This window comes from Diospyros lotus, chromosome 6, assembly GCF_014633365.1.
Source record: "Diospyros lotus cultivar Yz01 chromosome 6, ASM1463336v1, whole genome shotgun sequence".
In the NCBI taxonomy this organism is placed as follows: Eukaryota; Viridiplantae; Streptophyta; class Magnoliopsida; order Ericales; family Ebenaceae; genus Diospyros; species Diospyros lotus.
In genome coordinates, this window is record NC_068343.1 from 21644077 (window position 1) to 21664347 (window position 20271).

General features: G+C 33.6%; 1 protein-coding gene across 1 annotated transcript; it reads right to left on the bottom strand.

The window, feature by feature from the left end:
• Window positions 1–1397: 1397 nt before the first annotated feature.
• On the bottom strand, window positions 1398–5073 carry LOC127804714 (probable WRKY transcription factor 50). Its single transcript, XM_052341664.1, has 3 exons — window positions 4830–5073; window positions 4494–4646; window positions 1398–1865 (listed from the first exon to the last, which is right to left on the bottom strand). Exons 1-3 carry the CDS (start codon window positions 5066–5068, stop codon window positions 1712–1714), a joined length of 546 nt encoding a protein of 181 aa, XP_052197624.1. The 5' UTR covers window positions 5069–5073; the 3' UTR covers window positions 1398–1711.
• Between the last annotated feature and the right edge of the window lie 15198 nt (window positions 5074–20271).

Sequence of the window (20271 nt, forward strand, 5' to 3'; positions counted from 1 at the left end):
GTCTGGTGCTTAGTGCCGAATTCGCTCCCCATGATCGCCTTGCTGTCAGTAGCAACTCCTTATGCTTTGTGTGGCACCTCATTTTTTTCTTTCTTTTTTTTTTTTTTTTTTTTTTTTTTGTGCTGCGCCTCTTTGTACCTATGTATTGTGCATCTTGGCTTCCCCTCTATATATATCATGGCCAATCCATTAGAAGTAGAGTGCTTCGTCTCCTTGACTGATTCTCGACCCTCTCTAGTTTGCCTCTTTTACCCATATATCTTGGTGATATTGTTGCTCCTTTGTGGATTCTACTCTGTGTAGTTGATTGGGTTTGGCAAGTGGTCGATGCCTGCATAAGGATTTTAAGCTCAGACGCTCAAAATAATCCCCTAGTGCTTTACTGTTGCGCTAAGCCCGTGAGAGTTTGGTGGTCCTATTCTTAGTGTTACCTAAGTTGTAACATTTCGTATCGAGTGATAGGAATGACCAAATCAACTTATCCTGAGAGGCCTACGCGACCTTCCCAGGGGTTACTCATCCTTGAGCTACTCTAGCTCAAACACACTTAGCTCAGGAGTTCTTTATCCACATTCAGCCTAAAAGGTATCCAACTGGTGTTGTTGCATTCCTTCCTATCCTCAATATATATACTAATTTCTTTAGAGTCTCTTATTGGACCTGACATTGGGCTCTTGGGGTATTACATTCTCCCTCTCTTGAGCACATGAAGTTCTCGTCATGTGACCTTACAACTGATCCTAGATCTTCTTCCCTTTGGGGGCTGTCGTCCTAGAAGCCTGTCAGAAGCCGTTCCTTGTTCAGGCCCTCGTGCCTCAGTGCCACTCCCTGCTCTCATCGGACCGCCTTTTCCAATGATCAGTTCTGATACCACCTATAACATCTCGCATCAAGTGATAGGAAAGAATCTGATCAACTTACCCTGATAGGCCTACGCAAACTTCTCAGTGGTAATCCATCCTTAAGCTACCTTAATTCAAACACGTTTAACTCGAAAGTTCTTTATCCACATTTAGCCCCAAAAGTATTCAATTGATATTGTTTTCTTCTTTATTATCCTCGATATATATACTAGATTCTCTAGAGTCCCTTCTTAATTAGACATGACCTTATGCTCTTGGGGTATTATATAAGTGGTGTTTTGGATACCTAGATTTGAGCCTTGAAAGCTTCATTGCTATAGTCATTGGTGGCCAGAAACAGGGAGTTCTTTGTGTTCTTCTTGTTCTTGTATTTTTTGGTATTCTGATTTTGGTTTAATCCTTGCACTAACCCATATTATTGTAGGTAATTCCGCTCACAGTTTTCAAATACTAAAAAAACAAGACAAAACAAGCTAAAATAAACATAAAAAATATACATTTCTAAGATAAAACGTAAGTCAAATACAACCAGCTCTTACCAAGCCAAACGTAAATGACTTGGCTCACTTACAACGCTAAGTGGACAAACGTTGAGTACTAGTTGCCAATCAGCATCGCCGATTGACTACCAACACAGTAAGTAGTCCTAATGGGTTGGCTACTGGTGCGACAGCTAAAAGAATGCTCTTCAATATGAGAACTTATTAAGGGTTGTCTTATGCAGAGGGAGAGAGAGAGCATGGGTCAATAAGGATAATAAAATTTTACTCTACTCATACAGAATCACTTGACTTATAAAAATACATGCACCAAAAATGGCTCGCAATTACATAAAGACAACTGCCACGTCACATAAAGACTGTTTGGTTATAACGAATGACACAAGGGCTTCCATGGTTGTGCACTCCCTCATATGTTGTTATCACGTAGCTTGAGTCCCCACTGTCCCTTTCCACCCTCTTCTTCACATTGCACCCTTCACTTGAACATTTGTAGTAGTTCCTGTTTTTTTTTTTTTTTTTATTAAAACAATACATTGTTTTAAGAAAAAAAAGTGTTATTTTTATATAAAAAAACTTGATATTTGGAGTATATAAGTCATTCTTATCACTGTTTCTGATAAAGACTGCTTATGAATTGGTATGAGAAGGACATGCATTTCATTCTATGTAAAATTTCTATGCAGAAATTCTATTAGTTCTAGTAAAACAATGTATTAATCAACAAAAATAGAAGATATGTCAAAAACAAAGAAAAAAAGTACTTTAAAGTCTTCTATTTATTGAGTTCAATTCAAGGAGAATTTTGATTTAAATTTAAATACTCCCAATAATTATGTAACCAAACAATAAATTTGAAATTTTAAATGACAAATGACAGGTCAAATGACCCCTTTCAAATGTAGTTTTACCAAATTTTTATATAACAAAAAAAAAAGCTATTAGAATGAAGTAATAATGGACTTTTTTGGAAATATGAATTATTGTAAGATAAGAACTTATAGTCATGTACAAGTTTTGGGGTGCATTATTGGATAAGCTGGAGAACACATAAAAACCACAAATTACATGTACTAAACATAGAAACAAAAATTTGTCTAGAAATTGCATATAAGAATGTCTAAACCTTAGTAGTAAAATCTGCCACTATAGCCTCTTAATGAGCATCAAACTAACCACCCTTCAAGTTATTGTGATATATTTTTATCTCTTAATAAATGGGTATACAGAAGTCACATCATTATTCAAATTTTAGATCAATTAAGATTGTAGTGTTGAGTGTTCAATGACTATATTTCTTAAGACTATAATATGAAACTTTTTGTGGGTATTAATTCTAAAAATTATTTGAGAACACTATTATTAAGAAACAATTTTATGTTATGATAACTACTAAGATTAATCTTTACTGTGTTGTAGCCTTAATAACATCAAACTAATCCTAGTCATCCCAGATGAAGAGGTGGGGCTATACATTGAATACCCTCTTAGCTTATAGGTATATATATTGCTTTATTTCTTGTTTGGATACAAAATAAAATGATTTAAAACATTGGAACCATTTGATATAGTTCTAAGGATAAGGATGACTCTTCAAACATTGGAATCCTTTCTTAAAGATGTCTTGACGCTTTTCTATATCTTGAAAAAGAAGAAAAAAAAAAGGTGTACGGACATTAATTACTGAGCAACTTTTAAAGCTTTTAATTCATTTTTTAAATTTTTATTAATTCTTTTGATTGTCTCTTACCTTTGCACTTTCCGATAACCAATAACCAATTACATGTGACTCTCGTTAACTTTAAAGAATCATTATTCTACCATGGATGTTCTTTTGTCGAATGAAAATTACAATTATTGCCCTGCTTAATGATAGCTTAAAAGAATTCTTAGTTTTCATTTTTAATATATATTTTATGTTCAATTTTTGTGTTTGGTTTTGCATTTAATTTTTTCAATTATTTTTGTACTATTATGCAAACCTCACCCACCATTGACAACCCAAAGTACCAAAACCTTTTGAGGGTTATATAAGGATTGTTTCTTTCTTTCTTTCTTTTTTTTTTTTTTTCTCTCAAGGATATGTTACTCGTTGGTTGTCACCAAACCAAAGAGAAAGCCCTAAAAATTAGTAACTAATACCCCGTGTTAGATTAAATAAAAATACTAAGGTTGTGTTCAATTCTAAAAATATATTTATAATTTTTAACTCTAATTTTGTACTAAAGATGTCTTTGTATTTTATGATTCAAAAAATTAGATGATTTATTTTTAGAAAATATCAAAAGGGTGTAATTCTCTAATTTATAGTGTAAAGTTGAAAAATAAAAAAAATAAGTTTTCTATTTTAGTCCATTATGAGAACAAAATAAGAAACCAAAGGAAAGAAAACAACTTTACATATCCTTCTTATGGCATAGGGAGTAGAGAAAGCTCTTGAGTGATCAGAGATCCATAATTAGATAGACTCCCATAAATTAAGAACTTACTGCAAATGTATGAGTTTTAAGAAAAATATTAAAAGATTATGTTTACTGATTTTAAAAATGATTCTCATCATCAGTTATAATTTACCTTAATTAATTTAAATTCGATATATAACATTTATAATGTTAATTTGACTTTTTAAAATCACATTAATAATACAAATCTATGGAAAAAGATTAATATTACAAAATTTTAGATCAAAAAGCCGTTTCTAATGTATTGACGTATCTTTATATTAAAATAATTTCATGAGATAATAATGAATAAAAATAATTAATATGATCGAATTTCATCTCATAATTAATATTGCAATACTAGCTAATAGAAAACATGATTGAAAATAAAATTAATTCTCACATGAAAATAAAAATATTTAGAAATAATAGTGTTTGCAACATCAATTATCATTTTTTTTTAATTTTTAAAAATATCATAAATAGTAAAAATACATCCAAAAATTTAAGTATCAAATTTCAAATAAGAAGTTTCTTTTCAAATGGGTTCTTACATTACCATATAACATACATATAGACGAAGTCAAACACCTATTTATTTCAAGCAAAACCAACCCATATGATAATTAATTAGATGAGTCTGCTAATTAATTAAGAAAAAATAAAAATTATATTATATGATAAAGTACCTTGGGTTTGGGTTGCTCTTAACCATCTTCTTCCCATACTTCCTCCATTTGAAGCCGTCGTCCATATTCTCCGACTCCGATTGTGTTCTGAATGCAACCCTAAACCTTGCATTATCAGCTGTCTCCGTTCTATTTGCTTCATTTTCGTGTTTTCTACAAGTAAATTAAACCGGTAATTGGAAAACAAAAAAGAAATTTAAGAATAAAGGAATGGCCATTCTTAATTTCTCCGATTAGATCTTTTAAGCCACAAATAAAATTTATATACAGATAATTATCATTTAATTAAGATGAAAGGAGAGAGAGAGAGAGAGAGAGATTTAGATTTTTACGTACGCGGGTGAAAGTAGCATGTCACCAATATTTGTCGAAGTTGCAGCGGCGGATTCAACGGGAATATCATCGGAGGAAGCCATGTTTTGAGATAACCAGTCATCCCCCGAACCATCTCCGAGCACCGGGTAATCGGAGAACTCAAACTCCGCTGATACCGCATCGAGATACCCGGCGAGTCGAGAGTCGAAGTTAGGGTTTTGATCTGGTTGGCGCTGGTGCTGGTGGTGACTCATTGCCATGGGCTTCAAAGAAGTGGATGCTGCCGTGTAGAGTAAGACAGAACGTACCATGCCAGGCAGATCATATATATATATATATACACACACATGTATGTAAGTATACCAAGAAGTTATTTGAACCCAAAATTATTAGGTACAGTCAAATCTTAAAAGCAGAAGATGACATCAATCCCATGACGTAGAATCAATCTTTGTGTTCATATAATTTTGACGTATGCGGCATCCTCTTTGAGTTCCTTTTGCCTTGTCTCCATCTCTCTCTTTTCTTTTCTTTTTTTTATAAATTATAAAAGTTAAAATTTTAAATCTATAATACAAATTTAAATTAAATTTTTAAATTTAACAATTCACTGATCGAATTTGTTTGTTTGTTATAATTATAGAATGTTGTTAGAAATTATTACTCTTTACTTTTAAATAGCATAACTTAGTGAAATAGTTGATTTGAAAGAAAGATAAGATGGATGAAAATGTGTCTTTAAATTGAGAATTTTGAAAAAATTGAAGAATATTATAGAATGTTATTAGAAAATGATCACTAATTAAAAAATGACGTGACAATGAAAAGTCACATAATTGCCTATGTTAAGTATCTTTCTATCTTGACTTATCTGTTAAATCATTGGTTAATGGTAAAATGTAATGAATTTTTAGGGAAATATATACTTTAACTTTTGTATTTATAATTTTTTTTATTTAGACACTCCAACTTTTTATTATTTTAATTACACTCATAAACTTATAATTTGAGTTAATTGCACCCCTAAACTTTTAATTATTTTAATTGCACATCTGAATTCATCATTTTCAATAAATTTATCAAGATATGTAATTGACTCGAAATAGCATAGTTCGGGGTGTAATTGAAATAATAAAAAAATTAGAAGTACAATTATATAATTTAGTAGTATAATTGAAATAAAAAAAAAAGTTCGAGTGTTTAAATAAAAAAGACAGTATAAGTAAATGAGTTAAAATATATATTTGGCCAATGATTTTTAAGGTCATTCTATGATTTTAATGAACGATTAAGTTAGCTTAGTGAATCACTAAAATTAAAATTTCGTTCTGAAATTATAACAAATCTAAAAAGTCATTATTATTATTATTATTTTTATAATTCATCATTTTCTTCTACCAAACGTGTGTTAAGGTCAAATATGACAGAAGTTGGTACAAAAGGAGATGCACTAAAAGACTATAGCTCAAGTGACAGGATCTGTAAAATGTATAGATGCGATTATCCAACCAACAACTAGCTTCAAGTCACAGTTACACTAAAGCCAAAGACAAAAAGAACTAACTAGCTTCCAACCGATGTTTAATCAAATTCTATTGGAGAAACAAATGCTTTAATGCAAGCTCAAAACCATGATCGACAACAGTACTCAAAACTCCCTGTTAGGGAGATTGCCTAGCCAACCATCAGACAAACAATAGACTAAATACTTGAGAGAATCAAGAAGAATATATATGAACATAAAAAGGCCAAATCAAAGATATTGTTGACACCTAGCTAGGAATGCTTCTTTAGTTAGACCAAAACTATAACTTCTCCACAAGAAAGTCACATAATCAAAATGAGAGCAGGGAAGGGGATATCAAGGTATTCAAAGAATGATCTCTTGGATGCAAAATAAAGCATGAAAAAACTAAAACAAAGGCTACGTACTGGTGTCCCCTAGCTAGCCATTGCCATGCAAAGCTTCAACTTGATGAGGTCAACCTTCGCCTTTAAGTGCAACCTGCAGCACTTTGTTAATTAAGATAACTGCTCAAATTCCTTTTTGTTAAAGATAGAGTTTATTAGGTAAGCTACAATTTTGATCATGAATGGGGATTAATGGGACAGGTATTAAAGTGATAGTCTAATTAGGATTGTAGCCTGTGAATAGATATCTTCAGTTCAATTGTCTATTAGAACCATATGTTGAGATTAATTATGCCTTTGGAATTTAGCCAACTAGTTATTGAGAGGTTGTGTGTTCTAGTTGTTTTTATAATTAGTTATCTAGGCTCGTGAGGGTTATGGTCCTAAACTAAGTTATTCGAGGGTTTGTAGTTCTCTTCATTCAAAAACTACTTCAAGAGTTTTATAGTTTTTCATCAATAATAGGTTTAGTGGATTATCCCATTACTGTGAGATTGTGGATGAGGGCAATGCCCATCACAGTGATCCCAACACACATTACACTTGTAATTGAGTAGGTTAGGACCTTAACAATGAACAAAAGCCAAAAACTTCTAAGACAAAGGTTTATTCAGGGGAAAGGTGTTAGTGTGACATTGTGGGGTTAGGGTTGCATGGGAGGACGAGCAAAGATGATGAAATCGAAAACTAGTAATTGGGTTAAGGGATTTCTTGTGAGGACCCTTGTCTGGAGATCCTGGAAGCCCGTGAGCTCCAAATGGGAGTCTCAAAAAAGACAGATAAGATGTCAAAAATCTCTGACGAAACAACATGCAAAAGGAATAATACACTAGCACAACAAAGACATGGAATATATATACATACATACAAAATGGAAAGGTAATGGGGTGGCAACACAAGGCGCACCCCCTATCAAAACTTGGGCACAAGAATCATGACATTCAAAACACGACTGGCAATCTCCTACACCCCAAAACCACAAAACATTCCCATGATCGACGGCTAGGATAACCTTGTACAACCAACTATCCAATTACTCAAACGCTACTGCCCTCACATTCGATCTTCATTTTCCTTTTACCTAGAATGATGTAGAGCAAGGGTGAGTAACAAGACTCAACAAGCAAGCAAAAGAATAATAGTAAGGCTAGGAATAGAACTCTCACACTGATTACCACCCATAACATACCGAGCAATAAATTAAAATGTCACACCATACCATATACCAAGGTATTTAGTTCTCAACATAAATATATATAATAATACACATAACAGTCCTTGGGGCTCACATAAAAAATGCATAACTTGGCACCCAAGTCCCAGCCTGCAAACCTACTGCAGCCATGAACTGGCTAGCATTATTCACATAATCCCGAGGCTTTCATAACATAATCCACATGAACCCAAGGCCCTCAACATAAATCACATGCCTGAGTTTTCGAGTCATAGCTACCCAGAGTCGCGCTCTACTCATAGCTATCAAGGGCTAACTCCATACCACATCATATTATAACCATGCAGTGTAGCAAATAATAGATGCAATGGTATAGTAAGTATCAACGTGATACATTGACCCTCATAAGCCAAGTGTTAGGCCATACTTCGCCCACATATGAATACACATCAAATGCAATGTTTGTGCACCAAGTCACTCTAAAATGTTTGTGTCCAAGCATTCACAGCTTATGTACCCCCCCAATGATGCAAGCCCAATCCCATGTGCTACAATGCCATACAATATGTCATATAATGGTAGAGGTGGTCAACAGTGACTTGGCACTGGTAGACAGTTCATGACTAAGAGCAATCGATCGATAGCCTTCTTCAAGCCGATCAATAGTTTGCTCCATCGTCGCTAAACGGTCGACACTCGCCCCATAACTCGATAGCTCTTGTCCCTTGTTATGATCGCTCACGGGGACCCATAATTGTACCCCAACCTCTAGAAACCTAGTCCCAAATTAGTTCAACATCATTCCCAAAAGGAGTAGGAGCGATACAAAACCCCCATAAGCATTTAATAAATAAAATCCCAAAAAGTCTTTTATTTAATTTAATTTACACTACAGAAACCCATAACTCATATAAATAGTACAGAAACCCATAACTCATATAAATAGTACTTGGAACTGAATCGGATTAAGGGAGGGAATGAAACCCGTAAAGAGAAGGAAAGTTGCAAAGGGAGTAGAGAGCTTGCATTTTAATAGCAGATTTCAATATTTTTCTGTTCACACACCGCAACAATAATACACGTTGCAAGACAGCATAATTTTACCAAAAAATTAATCAAATTGCACTTTAAAATTAAATTCCAACCATACAGAATTCTTAGTATATTTTTCCCACTTATTCGATATTCTCAAACTTCAACTAAATCGGATTTTCTCCAAATTTTCTCTAATTTTCCCGTTGTTGTTCGCGCCTTCTTCTCCTAATTTTCCTTCTTCAGTTAAGTTGTTGTTCTTCCCAATTTCACACTGGAAATGGAAGCTTTAAATACAAAAAAAAAAATGAGTGGTTGAGAGCTGGTCGCGTGGCAGCCAGTAGTGCCACCGCCTCAGCCAGAAACGACGTTGTTTTGGGCTGGTTTTGGCTGGAAAAATCTCTCCATTTCCTCTCTGTTGCTCGCCCCTCCCACGCGCATGACATCTCGCCTAGCTACTCCTTGAATTAATATATGCACATATTTAATTTTAAAGAGAATCCCTAGCCAGATTCTAGAAATTACACCTAGAACCCATAATTTCTAAAAATTAATTAATGCCCTACTTTAATAATATCACTCATACCCCGATTTTTACCAAATACTTACCCTTTTTTTAAAATAAAATAAACTAATATTTTCCTTTAACCACAAATATTTCATAAATCACCAATTACTTTAAAACACCAAAATTAATAACTATTATTTATTTTCGAAATACTGGGATGTTAAATTTCTTTAGTGAAGGATTAGAGGAAATTAAGGTTTAGGGGACAAATGGTGAGGAAAAGCACAATGGTGGTTGGGAGGATAAGGACCGACCATCTCGATCCATGACTATGTATGTGGCGACCTTCAAAACCCTAATTGTAAGGAAAGAAGTTAGGAGCCTTTAGAAAAGTGAGTGTGGGTCTCTCCTTTTGGATTCTTTCTTTTTGATAGGTAAAAATTATATTAAATGTAGTATCTAGCCATAAGCATTACAATCAAAAGATTTCTAGGGCATGAAAACCTAAGAATCTAATTAGACAAAATGAAATAATCACAACTATTATGCAATCCCAATTCAAACCAAAATGTTAATAAACGGCAAGGCAACAGAGTCTACCTATACAACAATAACCTATCTAAGTCTTCACAAAACAGATTTGGATCTTCAATTAAGCTCACAAGGTGGAGAATTCGAAGAAAGGGCAATCCAACATGAAGATATCTTCTACTCCAATTAGCAACCCTATTGGCCAAGTAAACATTAGTTTGATAACCATGGATCATAGTTCATGAAATGGAGCTATTATGTATAGCTTTAAATTCCCTAAGAAGGGATGATCTAAAGACCATTTAAGGTCAATACACTCTTTTTGAGAGGCCATGACTACCAAAGTAATCATTCAACTGAGTAACTTTTGGGTTATAATGAAGGGATCGAGTTGGAGGAAAGGAATCATACCTATTGGATCAAATAAATAACCCACAAAAAAATACTATTAAATAACTTGTATATCTATTATATTATTTTTATATTTTTTTTAGTTTTTAAATAAAATTAAGTGAGCCCCATTCGGAGCCTATTTTACATCCCTGCTTGGATCTACTTGCCTATCACTGTCACTTTACCTTGCTTGCTTGCCTCCATATCTTTGAACATACGCCTCATTTGGCACTAACTTTACATTCACTTTGAGGTGCATTTAATTATATCAAATAAGGAAAATAAAATATTAAATAAACTTACAATCTCTTAAACTTAATTTTCGATACATGCATTATTAAAGTGTTAGATCTAAGTATTTTAATATGTTAGATGAATTTAAATGTTTTACCAAACAATTATCTAACACTTGTATATAATCAAAATTACCAAATATATGTCCCTCGCCTCAATCCCAAACGAGGCCATAAATTAAAAATGCAAGGTATCACCCAATCATGAGTTGCATTCCTCTATATATATACATGTCAAGATGAGATAATTATCATGTTTGTAATAAGATCACATATTGTAGAGATCATTTAAGTTCGTAAGGTTATTTGAAAACTAAGTTAGATGGAAACGAAAACGAAAAATGAATACGATATGAAACAGAATCAGGAAAAAGTTATTTTTTTTTAAAAAAGTAAGAGATGAAAATGAGGGAAAATGCATAAATAAAAAATATTATAGGACCTATTTTGTAAATATAATTTTTAATTTAAAAATTATAAAAAAATAGTTATTCAAACAAATTTGGAAACAAATTCTAGAAAAAATTTAAAAATTTTGAGTTAGAGACGGAAAAAATTTCATTTCTATTCGTGAATAGAAATGCATTTTCATATCGAAAACCACGTTTTTGATATATTTTTAATATTATGAAATGACTATAATTTTTTTTTTAAAATAATAAAAATAACCCAAAAATATTTCTTGATATTTTAGAAACTGAAACATTTCGAAAACTAATTCCCAGGCTGGTTCGGCATCATTCCCAACGAGAGTGGGGGCGGTACAAACCCCCATAAGTTCACAACAAATAAAACTCTAGAAGGCTCGGATTTAATTTAAATTAAAACAAATGAATAAGAATAATAAATAAGGTTAGGAGCCGAATTAGAGTAAGGGAGAGGATAAAGTACAGGAAATCACGGGGTCTTTCACGAAAATTAAAGATCAGGAAGAGATGGTTAAGAGCTTGCCTTTACACGGCCGTTCCTTGCTTTTCTTGCACACCCGCTGCGAAGTAAAACGTTCGCTGGTAATAAATAAAATCGCGACTTTAATTAAATAAATCTACCGTGTAATATAATTAATTTAGCCGTCTAAAATCCCACGTGAACGCACCATAATTAAAATCACAACGAGTCTCATATTTATTTTAAATTAAATCACGCTAATAAAATCCTCGAAACCAGCTTAATAAATTAAATTTAAATCAAACGACTCAAATTTCCATAATCGAAACAGACGAAGGGAGGGTATAAAATACGAGAAATCATAGGGTTTCTCACGGGAATTGAAGAATACGAGGAAAGGGTTAGGAACTTGCCTGAAACTAGCTGATTCCGACTTCTCTCAAGCTCCCGAGACAAATTAAATCATTTCCTAGCAAATAACACAATCGGACCTAAATTAATTAATTTTAATCACGAAAAATTTATAATTTAAACATAACATGCTTCGACTAATTTTTACCCACGTACCTGATCACTTTCCATGCCGAAATAATTCCAAAATCCCTTTATTTTTCATATTTTTCCTCTTATTTTATTTTCTTCTTCTTTTTCTTCTCGCGCCCCTGCCTCCTGCGCCTTGCTTCTCCCTCTTCCTTCTTCTTCTTCTTCTTCTTCTTCTTCTTCCTTTCTCCTTCTCCTTCTTCTTCCTTTCTTCATCTTCTTCTCCTTCATTTTCTTCTTCTCGCAGCCGAACCAGCACCGCCGCGGCCGAGCTCCTCCAGCCATCGCCACCACCTGCCAGCGACACCACCGGCCACCCTCGCTACTGGCGCCGCCACCCTCAGCCGCTCCGCTACCGTGTGTCGCTGCTCCGCGTCGTCGCCACCACCGTTGCTGGTTGCTCCGTGGCCGCAGCTGCTCCTCGTCGCTGCCATGGCCGCCACCTCCTTCTCTCTCCCTCGTTCAATCTCTCTTTCTCACTCTCTCAATCTCTTCCTCTCCCTCTCGATCTCTCCCTCACTTGGCCGAGCGGCCCACTGGTCTCTCTCTCTCTGTTCTTCTCTGTTTTCATTTGACAAAAAAGTGGCCACTTTGCTTAACCCCTACGCACACGTGCACAACCACAAAATTTTAAACAAATTAATCAATTTAATTAATTTAAACTAATTTAGATAAACTTAATTTATACTTTTATTATGTATTTATTTTTTTTTGGGATATTACATGCAAAGGGAGTAGAGAGTTTGCCTTTTAATAACAGATTTCAATATTTTTCTGTTCACACACCGCAACAATAATACACGTTGCAAGACAGCATAATTTTACCAAAAAATTAATCAAATTGCACTTTAAAATTAAATTCCAACCGTACAGAATTCCTAGTATATTTTTTCCACTTATTCGATATTCTCAAACTTCAACTAAATCGGATTTTGTCCAAATTTTCTCTAATTTTCCCGTTGTTGTTCGCGCCTTCTTCTCCTAATTTTCCTTCTTCAGTTAAGTTGTTGTTCTGCCCAATTTCACACTGGAAATGGAAGCTTTAAATACCAAAAAAAAAAAAAAAATGAGTGGTTGAGAGCTGGTCGCGTGGCAGCCAGTAGTGCCACCGCCTCAGCCAGAAACGACGTTGTTTTGGGCTGGTTTTGGCTGGAAAAATCTCTCCATCTCCTCTCTGTTGCTCGGCCCTCCCACGCGCATGACATCTCGCCTAGCTACTCCTTCAATTAATATATGCACATATTTAATTTTAAAGAGAATCCCTAGCCAGATTCTAGAAATTACACCTAGAACTCATAATTTCTAAAAATTAATTAATGCCCTACTTTAATAATATCACTCATACCCCGATTTTTACCAAATACTTACCCTTTTTTAAAATAAAATAAACTAATATTTTCCTTTAACCATAAATATTTCATAAATCACCAATTACTTTAAAACACCAAAATTAATAACTATTATTTATTTTCAAAATACTGGGATGCTACATTTCTTTAGTGAATGATTAGAGGAAATTAAGGTTTAGGGGACAAATGGTGAGGAAAAGCACAATGGTGGTTGGGAGGATAAGGACCGACCATCTCGATCCATGCTATGTATGTGGCGACCTTCAAAACCCTAATTGTAAGGAAAGAAGTTAGGAGCCTTTAGAAAAGTGAGTGTGGGTCTCTCCTTTTGGATTCTTTCTTTTTGATAGGTAAAAATTATATTAAATGTAGTATCTAGCCATAAACATTACAATCAAAAGATTCTAGGGCATGAAAACCTAAGAATCTAATTAGACAAAATGAAATAATCACAACTATTAATATGCAATCCCAATTCAAACCAAAATGTTAATAAACGGCAAGGCAACAGAGTCTACCTATACAACAATAACCTATCTAAGTCTTCACAAAACAGATTTGGATCTTCAATTAAGCTCACAAGGTGGAGAATTCGAAGAAAGGGCAATCCAACATGAAGATATCTTCTACTCCAATTAGCAACCCTATTGGCCAAGTAAACATTAGTTTGATAACCATGGATCATAGTTCATGAAATGGAGCTATTATGTATAGCTTTAAATTCCCTAAGAAGGGATGATCTAAAGACCATTTAAGGTCAATACACTCTTTTTGAGAGGCCATGACTAGCAAAGTAATCGTTCAACTGAGTAACTTTTGGGTTATAATGAAGGGATCGAGTTGGAGGAAAGGAATCATACCTATTGGATCAAATAAATAACCCACAAAAAATACTATTAAATAACTTGTATATCTATTATATTATTTTTATATTTTTTTTAGTTTTTAAATAAAATTAAGTGAGCCCCATTCGGAGCCTATTTTACATCCCTGCTTGGATCTACTTGCCTATCACTGTCACTTTACCTTGCTTGCTTGCCTCCATATCTTTGAACATACGCCTCATTTGGCACTAACTTTACATTCACTTTGAGGTGCATTTAATTATATCAAATAAGGAAAATAAAATATTAAATAAACTTACAATCTTTTAAACTTAATTTTCGATACATGCATTATTAAAGTGTTAGATCTAAGTATTTTAATATGTTAGATGAATTTAAATGTTTTACCAAACAATTATCTAACACTTGTATATAATCAAAATTACCAAATATATGTCCCTCGCCTCAATCCCAAACGAGGCCATAAATTAAAAATGCAAGGTATCACCCAATCATGAGTTGCATTCCTCTATATATATACATGTCAAGATGAGATAATTATCATGTTTGTAATAAGATCACATATTGTAGAGATCATTTAAGTTCGTAAGGTTATTTGAAAACTAAGTTAGATGGAAACGAAAACGAAAAATGAATACGATATGAAACAGAATCAGGAAAAAGTTATTTTTTTTTAAAAAAGTAAGATGAAAATGAGGGAAAATGCATAAATAAAAAATATTATAGGACCTATTTTGTAAATATAATTTTTAATTTAAAAATTATAAAAAAATAGTTATTCAAACAAATTTGGAAACAAATTCTAGAAAAAATTTAAAAATTTTGAGTTAGAGATGGAAAAAATTTCATTTCTATTCGTGAATAGAAATTCGTTTTCATATCGGAAACATGTTTTCAATATATTTTTAATATTATGAAACGACCATAAATTTTTTTTAAAATTATAAAAGTAACCCAAAAATATTTCTTGATATTTCAGAAACTGAAACATTTCGAAAACTCTAAAACGAGAATCCGAAAAATTTATGTACATAATAGTTTGAAGGTAAGTTGAGTGTTAGATATAATATAAGTAATTGTGAGGCATCTTTAAATTGTTAAGTGGGGGAATTCAAAACCCAACAAAGTAAAAGGGCAAGGGCAAATTAAAGCACATGTCCCATATATTGAGTGCTACCGTCAAAAGAAGAAAGAATAAAGCAATTCCCGCGTTGTCCCCATTCGTTTAATTGATTGGATCAGAAAGGGAGAACAGAAGTGGTGTTTCTTTTTCCTGTTTTGCTATTTTCTTTTTCTATTTTTTTTGAAAATACACAGCCAAGTGGGAATTCTTCTAAAATTTTAAAATTAAAAGAAAATAACTAAAAGGTGAAACAAAATTAAACTTGCATAGGACCCCTAAATTTTACTGTCATGTTCAGTTGTTTTCTTCACATTTTTTTTTTTTTGAAAATGACATTTCATGTGTTATTTATTTCAAAATGGTGTTTTTATATGTAATCGGTATTTTAAGAATAAATAATAATTATTAATTTTCGTATTTAAAGTAATTTATGATTTATTGAAGTTTTTTGGATTTGAACAATTTAATGAGAAAATTAATTATTGTATTTGAGTTATTGAATATTTGTGAGTTTAAGGGGAAATATTAATTTATTTTGTTTTAAAAAAAATGGACAATTATTTGGTAAAATTAGGGTATATGTGATATTTTTTTGTGGGGGTGTGAGTGTTAAATTTCAAAAGTTATGGGGTCTAGGTGCAAATTATGAAAATGGGTTTTATGTCTCTTTAAAATTAATTGGGTGCATAATATAGGTGATGAGGCTTGTGGAACGGCTGGCGCACGTGCGCGAGGCTAAGGCGGGGTTTGGGGTTCCGTCCGTGGTGCACGTGGGTGAGGGAAAAAAAGGTTGAATTTTCCCTCACTCTTAATTCAATTCATTCATTCCCTTAATTCGATTCGCCCCAAGTATTATTTATAAACGTTATAGGTTTCATTAGTGTAAATTAAATTAAATAAGAGACTTTCTAAGATTTTATTTGTTAAACACTTATAGGGATTTGTATTGCCCCTACTTCTTTTAGGAATGATGTTGAACCAATTTGAGACTAAGTTTCTAGAAAATTGTTGGGATCTATTAATTTTGAAACGGTAAATCTATTTGGATAGAATCTATCCAGATAGAAAGACATTTAATGCTTGCTTTATATTATTTTATAATATTTTAATTATATTAAACAAAATAGAAAGACAATTTTAACCTTATAAAATTCTAACTCTTCACTCGTATGCTTCCTTACCTAAAACTCCCGCCTAAAACTACTGTCCAACACATTAAAGCTGCACATTTTCAAAGCAAACAAAATTAGTTATGAAAATAAATAATGACAATTATGACACTTAGGTGGCAGCACACCGTAATCAATATATTCTCTTTGCATTCTCCTTCTATTTTATTTCATTCATGGATTATTTTACTTTGTCCGAATTAATTGACGCACGGAATGATTAAAGACATCAAATCATAAAAATATTATCATCTTAAAATTACGGCATTGTCTTGAATTAAATGGGCGGACTTCATCTATGTTGAAGTTTGCCCACATTAGACAGATTGCATATAGCGCTGGCAAACTGCATTTATGATGCAGCCCGCTGGGATGCACAAGGGTTGCATCTATGATGCAGTCCGCCAGCCTACATCTGGCGGACTGCATTACTCCTGAAATTGAACGTGCATAATAGACAATGCTAGTGCATCAAGACGGTGCTTACTTTAACTGTCTGTCTGTCTTTCTTGAAGCAGTGGAAAGATGTTAATATTACTTCTATGAATGCATAGATGCTTCAAGACTAAGTAAATACATTCACAGAAATGCAGAAAAGGATGGCCAATCTCAAATATTAAAAAGAAGAATACCATGGGAAAGATAATTCAAACCAATATTTGGCACAAGAAAAGTTCAATTGGGAGAGTTAGAAGCTCAAACAAGTGAGCTTAAAACCCAATACAATGTATCTTGGATTGATGGCATCATGTCCGTCTCCATAACATTCATGCCTAGTATTGGACAAAGAGAAGTTTCACAAACAAGCCAAAATTAAACGGTTTTCTAACTTGAAATCAGAAAATAATAATTCCAACCTTAACAAGAAGCCCCATTTTTTGGACCAAAAATAAATATAGCTCGCTTGGATGTAGTTCGCTAGCGGGCTGCAATTGCATCTGGCGAATTGCATTTAGATGCAATTCGCCAGAAATTGAGATTTATTTGAATTATTGGGTGGGTTTTATTATTGATATTTTTGTTATTTGATGTCTTTAGTGATTTCGTGCATCAATCAATTCGAATAAAATAGAATAATCGGTATTTAAAATCATTGTAATTCTTGAAATTCTAAAAATTCATTAAATGAAGTGAGAGACTAAAATTTAAATTTAACAAGAAATAGAGAGAATGAAATTTTGAATTGTGACTGGCGAGGGTATTGTTGGTAAATAAAATGTTAAATGACATAATTATCCTAACATCAATAATTAAAATAACAAAAAAGGACAGTTCTATCTGAATCGATTATATCAAAATAGCAAGGTCCATTTTGAAAATACTACATTAACAAATATTTGTTCCCTAGGCAGCAATAATGGAAACTCAAACATAATAATTAATTTCCTTTTAGCTAAAACTCAAACCCAATCCATATAGTAATTCAAAGTGATTTTGCAAATTGCAATAGTTGTCTTTTTAGCTAAAACATAAACACATGGAATATAGTAATTAATTACCCATTCACATAATAATTAATTAATTAGGAAGGAAAACCCACAATCATCACGGTGCCAATTAGAGCAAGCTGCAACAAGCGATAGCCATGAATTGTTTTCTAGAACTTCATCATATAGAATATAATATAATATATAGAATATAATACATATAGAACTTCACTATCGGACTTAGCAGTTACCAAAACATATAGAATAAAATATATAACTTTGGGCTTTGAGGCTTTAAACTTCAAGCTACAAGAAGCCATAGCCTTGAAATGTTTCCCAGAACTTCACCATATAGAATATAATATATAGAACTTCACCATCGGATTTTGCACTTAACAGTTAGCCAAACATATAGAGTATAATATATACATTTGGGCTTTGAGGCTTTGAACTTTGAAGGTGAAATGGTGAACGAACAAACACAGAGCAGCACCAGCAATTGGACGCAGCACCAGCCACCAGCAATCGGACATAGAGTAGCAAGGGCAAGGGGGAACGCGATTGCCGTATTTAGCAAGGGAGAATGCGATCAAGGATGTCGCACGCAGCAAGAGGGAACACGATCGCCGATCGCTTACGAGCAAAATGAGTTTAGGGTTTGCACAAATGGGGAAAACGGACAACAGGTATATATATACTCTGGTTAGAGACGGAAATATCACCGTCTCTAACTTGGAAACATGGCCGAGAATTAACTCGGTAAATTCGGTCCGTTTTTACCGAGTTCGCCGAGTTGACTCACGATCTAGGCAGACTCATATCAAAATTTGATCCTAGATGCAAGTTTGACTCGTTTTATGCTTCCAAACTCGTAAAATCGTATGACCCGACTCGCAATTTTAACAACAATGCTTCTACCTCGCTTTGTATTTACATTATCGGTTTTCATATTTAGTCATGTTGCTTATGCCTCTATACGGGCACCAATACACAAAACATATACACATGCAACTACACGCTTTCATTCATCGTTATTATCATGTATGCCTTGATCTACACTAACTTGTCTGAGTTATGGACTTTGGTATCCCCTTAAGAAGATTTCATGTACTCACTGACATGATAAAGAGACAGAGACATCCTAGTTGTGCAACAGAAAACACTTGTACACAAGTTGAGACTTCACACCAAATGCTAAGCATGGTGGTGTCGTGCAGCTAGACTGCACTAGGGAGCCTGCAAGTAAAATGATCATTTACCTGGCTTAAGTCTCGCGCAGGATTTTCTCGAAGCAATCTTGCAAATGCCCAATGACAAAAGTTAAGTGATGCTCTGCCTATGCATCTCTTGCGATTGTAGCCTATGTTTGAGCTCCTTCCTACACTTCCATACGGGTAACCTAAGTCTGTGGGGGTTGCTGCAGATCCCTTATGGTCAGGCTCGAGACCAACAATTGACAAACGACCAAAAGTGTATGCCTGGTCCCTAGTCGTAGTCAGACGTTCAGATTCCCAAAGACCCTTGCTAAACAATGGCTTGAGGTGTAGCTCAAAAGTTCTTGCTAGACCGTCTTCACTAATTCAAGGCGTTCTTGCATACAATACACAAGGTTTGTTAACCTCAATCTGAAAGTACACTTTACTAAAAAGTTATTTATGCCTATATATTTCTCTCTACATTCATATAACCAAAGTTTCCTATAAATATGCACATGAATCTCATCTTCTTGTTTTCAAGGGAAAATGATCTCCCCACACTCCTAGATTGGAAAGTTGAGATTTCTGTAAGTTGTGATCACAGGATAACGTAAGCACGACACCCTAGACAATCATGCCATATGCCAAATATCTATGCAATAATCTAAGGTAAGATACCATTCGATACTACTTTTATATCATTTACTTTAATCTCTATGGTTAACAGGCCTTAGAAAAGCATATTTAATCTACAAGTGACCAAATACTACTATTTTGTTTTATACCTCGTGTTATTTATTGTCATGCAACTCACATTCTTATGTATGCTAGTTGCATATACATATATGCGCATGGGTAGGCACAAGCCTTAAATAATCAACAGAATTTGCCAATTTCCCATAAAAGCCTCAGTTTATTTATACATGAACAAATGTCTTCAACACAAGTTCATCACATGAAGATGAAGAAGTATGAATGTAACCTAAAAAGTAGAAATACGAAGCCTACAAGTCTAGGTTGCAAGTGATCGAAGAGGCCTCTTAGACTACTCAACAATCGTTACCAAAATTCCTAGTTGTTTCTT